This window comes from Rutilus rutilus (assembly GCF_951802725.1).
Source record: "Rutilus rutilus genome assembly, chromosome: 21".
Classification (NCBI taxonomy): Eukaryota; Metazoa; Chordata; class Actinopteri; order Cypriniformes; family Leuciscidae; genus Rutilus; species Rutilus rutilus.
This window is the reverse complement of record NC_140226.1, coordinates 12,638,857-12,650,376: the sequence shown is the minus strand read 5'-3', so window position 1 is coordinate 12,650,376 and position 11,520 is coordinate 12,638,857. Positions and strand designations below refer to the sequence as shown.

Here is an 11,520-nt window from a genome sequence, read left to right as displayed (position 1 = left end):
CAGCAAGCCGCTCCACTGAAATTCATATGTGCTGTCAGCAAGCCTAAAACAACAATGGGTTAACCCTAATATGGGATGGACTTCAAGAAATGTTGAATAATAAGACTGGGTAATATTATGCATCAGGTCTAGCTTGTCAGATTGGATTGATTAACTATATTTGTTTTAGGTTTTTGGAACGTGCAACAGTGGTCCCATTACTCTTCGGTTACACGGTTGACATAGAGGTAGCGTCACTGGGAATTCATAAAAATGGAGACTAGAAAATGAGGATTGCAGCACCAACATCAAAGGCTATGGTTGTGCACGTCTTTGTTTTATATGATTTGTGCTGTTAGCATGTGGTTTTATTTTAACTTATCATATTTTAAACATACTTGTGTTCACTTGCACAAAAGAAAAATACGTTTTTGGCATACAATTATATCCTTGATCATACTGTACACGTTAATACCCAACACCTCTGGTCGCAAAATAGTACTGATGAAACATTCAACTAATGCCTCCATTTTTCCATACCGTCGACCAAAACATTCCGTTATAATTTAAGACATCTGTTGGTCATCAAGAGTATTATATTTACACCATGATAATTACTGAAACATAGCACACTTCTGAATGTGGTATCTGAATAATCGCCACACAAATCTTGATCTTCCAGTCCCGTGATCATGTTACATGCACCAAACCGAGTGAAATGCAGTTTGTCAGCGATTAAATATAGCCAAGATTATTGTATACCTGGAAAAAGGAAGTTTTGAGGAATGTGGGAAACAAACGGAGCAAATTCCAGTGATCATGTTTAAGTGGTTTATTGGTGGGATTAAAAAAACTGAAAATGAAAATTTTCTAGCATAATTTCTTTGGCATCAGGTGAACATGTATCAAATAGCGATAATAAAGTTGAGATTTTAGTCGAATTGTCAGAGGTTTTGTTGGTTCACATGAGGAACATATAAACTTGAGCTGTTCACCCTAAGTCTGACACACACGTGACCTGTGACCGTGAGGTCACGGTGTCCAGTCCTCCAAGGATTTTATCACTGAGGCCTCAGGGTAAAAAACACTTCCCTGTAATTGGAGTAAGGAAGTCTTTGGGAAAATCACAGGTCAAAGTATTGAGTGTGGCATAAACCTGTATTTGGAAGTCGTAAAATTCTTGGCAACTCAAGCTGATGTTGTTAGATTTCATCACAGACCAAATTGTATTAGACAGAAGATGGAATGAAAAAACATCTGGTATGCAAAAAGAAAAAGAAAAAAGAAAAAAAAACATAATTACGACTAGTTTAAGGCTATGTTCAGACTGTCAGCAGAAATCAGATTGTTTATCCAGATTTGATTTTTCCCACTCTGATTCAAACAACATTTAGATGTGGTTTGAAATGCGACTCCAATCAGATTTTTAAAGATGTGTCTCAGTTTGGACGCTCTGGCAACTCAAATCGTCACTTTAACGTGTCACACAACGGTAACGTTAAAACCGGTGACAAAAATGGCAGAAGTATTCATAAAGTATTCAAACTGTATGTCCAATGATTTCGGCCATGACTACAGCACGGAACATCACAATATATACCAGTCTCCTCCGTCACACAAGAAAAACACAGCGATGGAGGAGACTGGTATATATTGTGATGTTCTGGTATTCCGCGTGCTGCCAAAACAGCGCCGACCCGCCGAGGCATGGACTCTACAAGACCCCTGAAGGTATCCTGTGGTATCTGGTACCAAGACGTTAGCAGCAGATCCTGTAGGTTGCAATGTGGAGCCGAACTTTAACTTGTTGGTCCAGCACATCCAACAGATGCTCAACTGGATTGAGATCTGGGGAATTTGGTGGCCAGAGCAACACCTTGAACTCTTCATCATGTGCATCATGCATTATCCTGCTGAAAGATACCACTTCCACCAGGGAACACCATTGTCATGAAGGGGTTTACCTGGTCAGCAATGTTTAGGTAGGTAGAACTAGTCAAATTTGCATCCACATGAATGGGGTTTCCCAGCAGAACATTGCCCAGAGCATCACACTCCCTCCACTGCCCCACATCGTCATCCCACAGTGATCCTGGTGCCATCACTTCCCCAGGTGGTGCACACTTTACAAGGCCATCCACATAATGTAAAAGAAAACGGGAGTCATCAGATGACGACCTTCTCCCACTGCCCCAAGTTCCAGTTCTGATGTCCACGTGCCCGTTGTAGGAGCTTTCGACAGTGGACAGGGGTCATCATAGGCACTCTGATTTGTCTGCGAATGCCGCCCCATAAGCATCATAGTGTGACGCACTGTGTGTTGTGACACATTCCTCCCATAACCATCATTAAAATGTTGTGTGCCACAGTAGACCTTCTGTTGGTTTGGACCAGATGAGATAGCCTATATACACAAAAAAATATCCAACTCACATTTCACCACAAAATCAACAGAAATCAAAAGTCAGAGATTCAATATAAACCAATTCTTACAAAAAAATAAATAAATATGTGGACTATGTCACCCACTTTAACTTTGTATCTCTATAATCTTACTGTATGTCAACAACTGCCTCTTTTGTATCTATATTTATGTCTCCATTTTAGGAACTACATCTAAGACGATGTTGATGCTTCAATAAAACCAATTTTCCACTGGGATCCACAGTATGTCTTGGCTACTGCAGTGCTGCTTATTGTCTGTAATTTGTGCTCTATAATCAGTTTCCAAGCATTTAGTCTTTTATTTACCTGGGCACAGCCCATGTGGAAGTGACACACTCTGTTAAATGTGTGGCCCGATCCTAGAGGCTCAGCTATAAAACAATGGTAAGCTTTAATTGCAATGCGTGGGTGGGCCTTCATTATACTTTCACAAATGCACAAGCTGTTACAGAGATATTTGAGAGAGCAAGCGAGTACATGGCTAACTGTTAGCAAATCTCTTGCTGTCTGTATACTAAAAACACAGCCTATATCTGAACCTTTAGCATTCCCAGCTGCTCTGGAGCATATTTTTGTGCGTCTCTAAACTCCAGTCCACGCTGAGTGTGACTTGTTGACGCTGCTGTTTTGGGATCTTTCATCCTGTGTTTTGCTATCTGATCTAAGTGTTATTCGAAAGGATGAAAAAAATATGTAGCTTGTAAATGAAGTGTGAATGAGCAGATCATAAAGGTATTCATGGGACATAAAGGTAAAGTATGTCATTTAAAAAAAAAAATACAATACTGTCTCCAGTTCCAACTTAATGTGCAGAGACAACTATAAGTAATCTAGATTGATTTTTTTTTCCAGGAAACCTGTAGAACCAGTCATTATTTTTGCATTTCTATTTGGTGATATTATGGCAGAAATTACACACTGAATGAGGTCAAATCTGCGCAGACATGTTCCAACATCTAGCGGAAAACTTAGATGTGTGGTAAGTAAGGAGTGACTGCTTATTAATGCTCATAATTAAATGTTCAACAAGCACATGTGGGTTTGATATTCGGGTATCTTATCTTTTAACGCTATACTCTGAAGCATAAACTTAGCTCCTTCTATCATGACTATCCAACACGTTTACACTCCATGGGCTTTTTCAACTTTCAGTATGCCCCTAAGTTGTGGAATTTACCTCCAGTTGAGGCACTTTGTACCCAGCAAGCAATAGCTGTAATTTCACTGTCTAGGTTAACTATAGACCCGATATCGTCCGGCTATGAGTAATCCACGCCAAAATAACTTGGTTATAATTTGGTTACATGTTGTTTTTGCCAAAATAACTTGCGAGATGAGTATGATATTCCATTGTGTAAGCAAAGTCAACAGTGATTACAAGGTGTTCGGTTTCATTTCTTTGACATGTTCTATGCATAGCCTGTGCACCTATTCTTGGGCTATGGTTAGACGTCTATTACATTTTCACTGACCGCCCAAATTTGGCCTTGTTTTAGCCTAGATGTCAGGGCTGTGTTTGGATGACTATTAGATGTCTTTTTAGGGTGCTTTCACACCTGAGCGTTTGTTTCAGAACCTGGTGCGTGTTCTCCCTTGGTTTGGTTCGTTTAGACAAATGTGAACACCTGAATAAGTTGGTCTTGGACCGATTGCAAAAGAACTCCGGGGTGGTTCGGTTGAGGTGTGAAAGTTAAAATTGCGCTTCTCTGTGCGAGAATGCTGTCCCGAATCCCGATGAAGCCTTGATTCCTGCTCTAGCTGCATTATAACATTCGTATAGTGTTTGTGTGTGTCTTGACACAGTTAAACTTCAGACAGCACAGCACTTGTCTAAAAAAATGTAAAGGTTTGCTTTTAGTTGATTTAGGGTACATTTATGTATTTCTATTTGTTTGTATTGCAAAGGTTGTTTTTTTACTATGTAAAGCTCTTTGAGAAGCTTCTTTTAAAGGCACGATAAGATAAAGATTATTATTATTATTATCTACAGCACATAGACTGTATATATGTCCATATAGCATATGCACTCCAATATAGGTTGTGAGTTTGTGGACTAAACTGAGATAAAACAGAAGCCCAAAAGGGTTTTGCCCTGTAACTTATCTATGTTTTCTAGGAAGTTCTGAGGAAGTACGGTCATTTGGTTTCACTTGTCTAAAGAGAAAAAAAAGCTCATTGGCATTATTTTGCGCAAATGATCTGTTTTGTATTTTCGCTTTTACGGTTCTCTTCGTGGGTTGTTGCTGTGGTGATTTTGTGGTGTGGCAACCCCACATACACAGGATACAGTTTCCATACGCACTTCTGCATATTAAAATGCTTGGAAATCACTCTGTAATATTACTTTTCAGAGTGATGGGTGATTCACAAGAGGGAAAAAGCAACTCAGTGTTCGTGACATATTGTAGTTTATGGGGATTTTACACAATAACCATTTTACATCATTTTATTCTGATAAATGAAATTGATGGATTGTCTTTGGCTAGATGAAATTAATTTTGAGATCTTTCACTAATATAAAAGCATCACTGTTCAATATCTCAGCAGTGCACTGAGGCCATTGCTCCAACAGTTGCCAGTTATTTTCTGATTGAAACAGCAGAACTGAGAATCATATGTGATAGCGATTACAGTACAGCAGGCACTCGTCGCCATCTGTGGTTTAGCATATCAACCGATGCTGGGTTGTGCGGTGACTGGCTGTGGAGGAGACCAGAGGCAGCAGCCAGATGAATAGCCCACAGTGGTTAAGGACTGGGGGAATCAGAGGGAATGGTAGGGTGCAGGGGATGATGGTGGAGGGAGACCCCCTAATTACACTATAAACACAGCTGTTGATGTGACTGTAAGTGTAGGGCAGTGATCGTTTTCCACATGTGCCTGGTTGTCTAATACAGCTGGTTGCGCTCAAAAATGTTTTGGTCAAGTGTTTTGGTGTGACGCAGTTTCACCGTGGACTAAAATTTTTATGAATTCTCGCCAGTTATGGGCATTGAGGTTTTTAGTGGCATTTACCTTGAAGTGCAATCAATAACTGGTGTAACTGGCAGGTTGTAGCTTGTGTATAGACTTTAGTCAGGGTTGACGCCATTATGCCACAGCATGCACTGTGTAAAGTTCCTAAATCTGATGAAAGTTTTTTGTCTACTGAAATTTTTTGGAAAGATGGTTCGTCAGCTGAACAATTGGCAAGCTTTTAAACAACACAGTCCATAAAAATATTTGTATGAAAATCAATAATGCTACCCTGACTAATGTCTACAGCACATGGTTTTATGCTAAACTTCTGGTATCTATTGTGAATATATATATTTATTTATATATATACGCACATTACATATACATTGAATAATACAATAATACATAAGATTGATCATTTTAATATTATATATATATATATATATAAAATATTAAAATGATCAATCTTATTATTATTTTATGTGTAAATTATTTTATGTATTTAAGTGTAATGATATATATATATATATATATATTGTACTTTTTTTTTTTATACAAATATTTTAATTGCCATAATAAACTTCAGTACTGCTGCTGGAGGTGGTGATCTTTTGGAGCAAGGTATTTATTTTTTTAATTGAGCAGCCATGCAATCGTATACTTTTATTGGGAAAATAAAAGAGCTCTGCAAGTATATTTTTGCTCTTTAAGAAACATGTTTTTCTGTTTAATGATTGCAGTCTTTAACTGTGAGCTGCCACCACACAGAATCTCCCTGACTAAGTTTAACCGGCTGTATCATCAGCTGAGCCTTTTCTTATTGACACTTCAATGACCCTCACTGCCACTATCCAGCCTGAGGCAGGGCTTCTTTTTATTGGTGAGAAGCCTGTCGAATTATTCTGACAGAGGAGCACAAAAGACCGACTGTGGATTCATGCTGAAGCGGATGTAACGCTGGTAAAAAGACAGTCAGGATTTCCTAAATGCATTTTAATCTTCATTTATTTATCAAATTAGACTAGATCTGTTAGCTCTGCATGCCTGAACATGCATGGCATATCTGGGTGGTGGTAAATAAGGCGAGTTGGGGGTCTGTTTGGTGCCTGAGGTCAAATCAGGGCACCGTTACAGGTGGTTGTGGTAGAACAGAGAGCATTACTGAAATGCTTCACATCTCCGCCTTATACTGTCTGCACGATCTGTGAGTGACAGCAGAAAAGCTCGTCTTACAGCCTGCTGCGCTGCCCCTTACCTCTGTCTGTATGTCTTTTTCCTTTCACACATTCGGTTACAGACGTTATGGTTCACTCCTCTGTGTGGGCATATTCAGTTTCCTCATTTTTAATGCAGTTTACCATTGTCTTCAAAACCACAGATGTTTGGTTTGCATTCTTCTATTGAAGAACAGCAGGCTGCTTTGCTATTTTCTCTCGCTTTTTTTGGCCCCAAAGCCATCCCACTTTTGGAAAGTGTAACAAATAGTTTTTCACAGCTGTAGGGCTTCAAAGGAGTGGAAAAGATAGATCTTTCAGAGATAAACCAGTGAGAAACATTCTTTAAACATTCATCTGAGATCTGTTTTAAAATAGAGGCCATTAACATTTTTTTTAAATAGCACACAGTTGGCTGGCATTTACGGCAAATGAGAACTATTTTTGATTTGTCTATGAAAATCCTCTAATCAGCATAAACATTACAGATAAGTCAGAAAAAGGGGGTAAAATAGGTCAAATAATAATACTAAAAACTTCACATTTCCACAGTCTGTCTTAAAACTTAAGAGCTGCATACATGGGTAATCCAATTGTTTGTTAATATTTCACGCAAACAATACATTATATTTTAGTTTAAGAAAATAGTGCTTTTTGTAACAGCATTGTAATGTATATTTTCATGGCTATCAAGCACATTTTTGCACAAATTACCATTGTTATATGTTTTAAGCATTCCTGATTAGTGTAATTCAATATTTTACCAATTTTATCACCATAAATTACAGTACAACAATACCAACTGCATGTATAAATAGTTTACAATTTAAATGTTTCCCCTGCATTATAGTAATAAGAAAGTGCTTAATTGTCATGAAAAGAATTAACATCATTTCTTATTTTTCTTACTTTTAACTTTTGGGTGAAATATAAAAATATATTGTTGGTTTAACTTTAAAAAAGAAAGTTACCTTAATTTTGAGTTCATTCAAATAAAAAAATGTAGTTAATACAATGAAGGTGATTTAATCAACAGAAATTCAAAATGTCATATTATCTGAACCATATTAATTGTCTTAATTTGATTTGACAAAAGAAAAAAAAGTTCATGAAATCATGAAAATATATATTTTTTTTAGTGTGGGAATGTTGCTGACAGATTTTAGTGAGATTGTGTAACTGAACGTCAATAAAACTAAGAATTATTAGAACAACTGCACAAAGAAGTTAAACTTTCTGTAGTGGGCTCTCAAAAGCACAAAAGCTGCTCTCTTCACCTAAGGTAACCACAAGAAAGATCAGATGTGGGACATCAGCCATAACATCAAGAGGCCATATGGTTTCAATCACTGCTGTTCACCATGTCACTGAGATTTCATAATCAGCCCTAGTATTCACACACGTGGTCCTGTTGGTTTTTAAGCATAGATGGCTGTGATTCTGTCATCAGTGCACTGGAGGGAGGGTTTCAAGAGGGGAGGGAGGTGAAGAGAGAAAGAGAGAGAGTGTGTATGTGTGTGTGTGTTGGGGACGTTGGAGTGCGTCAGAGCGCACTGGCTCCCCTCAATCCAAACTCACTGCATCTCCTTTCCAAGAAAACTCCTCCAGATTTCAGGAAGCCTCCGGATTGCTTTGTTTGGATGTACCGACAAATATTACAAACCATTCAAAAGAAGGATAGAGGGAGTTTAGGTTGTTTTATCAGCGCACAAGGAGGTAAAGCGCCGTTACGCGTCGATTTGAGAGATTTATCCGACACTTCTGGAAGCAGCGCTCTGGACGCGCGTAATGGATCGATAGTAGCTACGAACTTCTGGGAGTGTAAAGAAGCTCCTTTAGACACCGCGAAAGCGCTATTTTTGGTGGAATAAAAGCTCGTTCGAGAGAATTCATTAGTTATATAGTGTTAGACACTGTTGCAGACCGACGTGCGCTGTGATGGATGGAGCAGTTCTTTTGATATCGATGCTGGTGTTGGTTTTCTCTGGAGATGTTCGGAGCGCGTCGTATCCTCAGCGGTATAACCTGTACGCAGGGACCCAGACTCAGACTCAGCCTTTAAACGGGGCGAGAGCATCGAGCAGACACAGGTATGACACTTTCATTTCAGACACTAATATGGTGAAAGAAAGTAATAGTGAAAAATAATGAATATAGATAGATAGATAGATAGATAGATAGATAGATAGATAGATAGATAGATAGATAGATAGATAGATAGATAGATAGATAGATAGATAGATAGATAGATAGATAGATAGATAGATAGATGGTAGTTATATGTGCCTGGTTGTAAATATAAATATGGTCACACTTTACAGTAGGGTCCAATTCTCACTATTGTAACTAACTATTAATTATGACTTTTGCCTCAGTAAACTCTTAGTTACTGCTTATTAATAGTTTGTGAGGTAGTTGTTAAGTTTAGGTATTGGGTTGGATTAAGGGATGTGGAATATGGTCATGTAGAATAAGGCATTAATATGTGCTTTATAAGCACTAATAAACAGCCAATATCCTAGTAATATGTATGCTAATAAGCAACTAGTTAATGGTATGAATTGGACCCTAAAAATGTTACCGGCATGGTATTACCTTATGATGATACCCATCATACCATCAAGATCATCACCTTTAGATAGATAGATCTAATCTAGCAAAATCCTTTTTTTTTTTTTTTAATCAGATAAGACATTTTCAGACAAATCAAACTTTGCATTGCACAGAGATGATGACAGTTCATAGGCAGACAATCAAAAGGACAGACAAAATGTTATATAAGTCCCTTTCAGGACAGTTACAGATGTTATGCATTTTTCTGTAAATCATTTATTGAGGGGAAACATAACCTGAGGGGACTTTAAAAAAAGGGAATGTGCTTTTAATTGTGTGGCACAGATGACTACATGAAAGGAAAAGCCTCCCTTTATCCTACAGTGAAACGACAGGAGGTGCATTGCTGTCCATCCGAACAGCTAATTATCACTTACTGAACGCAAGGTTCGGCTTAAAAGGACGTTTTGTGGGACCCCTGTGATTTCCAAAGCTTTTCAGAATATGGTTATACATGTCACCACCCTGGTAATAATTACACTAAAAGCACCTTCCTTTTCTTCTTTATCTGTCAATCATGTGGTTCTACAATGCAATGCTCACTCTCAGCCACACACACCCACTCTGACATTGTTGTTTTGTCTGTGATTGTTGGGGTGTGAACGGGAGAGGTTGTCCCAGCTCTGACGTGCAGACCGGGGCTTCCCCCTTCATCTGACGCAATGCTTTCTTAAGGGCGGATGAATACGCAGGCCATATGCTAATGGTCAGAGCTAGGAGGCAATTATGGCCTCAAATCCATCTAATAAAGATCAGTCATAGAACTTATTAGTGTACACCTATTTTAGTCCATCTAAACAAGTTTGGACTTGTGAATAGCTCACAGAGTCAGAGAAGTGAGGTAGAGAATGGTGATGTCTATGATGTGAGAACCCTCAGTGCCAGCGGGATGAAGTGTGTAGTGAAGTATGCACTGCCTGCTTGAGAAATCTGAGTCGAGTTACTGGGGATTAGCAGCCTGTTTGAACTTTTAGTCACAACAGATGTAAAAAGCATTCTCCGTTTTGTGTATTTATTTTATGGAAAGTGAAAAAGTAGTAGGGAAAGGGGAAGTGTGAGACTGAAATCAAGGGAAGAAGTTGTTCTTTTTCGCTTAGTGTGGAGAACTCATCTTCTCTCTTGTGGCTTTTTCTCCTTTAGTCTTCTAAATGAACGGATTGATATATTTTGACACGTGTTGCTTTGCATCAAATGCGCATTTCCAAGGAAAACCGCAGCCCCTAATCAAATTTATCAAGGAATGTGTGCCTCAAATTTAGCAGCAATTTTATGCTAACAGATTCTGAAAGATGAACTTCGCAAGAACTGGATCTGCAGCTGCCAAATATGCGAGCACCTAAATCACCTCTTTCCTCTAAATTGTAGGCATTTGGTAAGAAACGCTGCCAGGTTTTTGCGTGTTGGAATACCTGTCCTAATATGTTTTTTTTTTTGTGGTGTGTTTATCTACAAAATCCAGCACTTTAAGCGTCTTTGAAAATCTAGCAAAATATGTGAACATATGAAAAGGAAATGCTGGTTCATATTCAGAAAATATGATACTGAAATGCTCCAGTGTAAGTTAGTGTGTCAAATCTTATTGGAGCTATGGATTAGCTCGCATTTCCAGCAAAGTTTTGATCTGGAGGCCTTGAGCGATCTAGTCTTAGTCTGGATCATGGAGGGTGCGGTCTTGACTCCAACTATGGTCTTCAGTTGATCTTGTATAGTTATTTTTATCCATTGTGGATTTTATCATCCCTGATTCATGTGTACATCATTACTTGGGCATGCTATTAGCTGTTTAGCCTGCTAGCTTAGCTAACATGGCTACTGGATACTTATCTTATAATTTGTTTACAACTTATAAGTTGTAATTTCACAAAAATCACAGTTTCAAAAATTAGTCATATTTGATAACTACTCACAACTCCCTCACATAATCCAGCTTTGTGAAATCAGACTTGAACTTTGCACTGCATCTAAAAGGGAATGGCAGAAGCTAATCAGCTTTGAACGTAATCGCATTTTCAACTCATATTTTGCATACTAACATTTAAGTAGCATATACTTTAAGTGAAGTATCTTACGTCAAATCTTACATTTTACCTCCAATTATTTGTTTTTCAAGTGTGAGAATGTTGACTTGCAGTGCTGAATGTATGCTATAGTGAACAGTGTTGTGAGACGTGAACTTTGAACTTGTTCTATCAACCTGTGAGCTTAAGAGAACTGAATAAAAAGTATTTCTTGTGTAAGAAGAAATAATGTCTGTAGACAGAGACATAAAATGCTTTGGGTTGTGCTGTGGTGTCACATACAGCTATAAAAT

At 38.2% G+C, this 11,520-nt stretch overlaps 1 protein-coding gene across 1 annotated transcript in view; it reads left to right on the top strand.

Moving 5' to 3' along the window:
• The first annotated feature begins 8,136 nt into the window (after window positions 1–8,136).
• emilin1b (elastin microfibril interfacer 1b) overlaps window positions 8,137–11,520 on the top strand; it is a 31,676-nt gene continuing 28,292 nt past the window's right edge. The window contains exon 1 of the mRNA XM_084393100.1: window positions 8,137–8,686. Coding sequence (XP_084249226.1) covers window positions 8,535–8,686 — 152 coding nt within the window. The 5' untranslated portion in view covers window positions 8,137–8,534. The remainder of the gene's footprint in view (window positions 8,687–11,520) is intronic.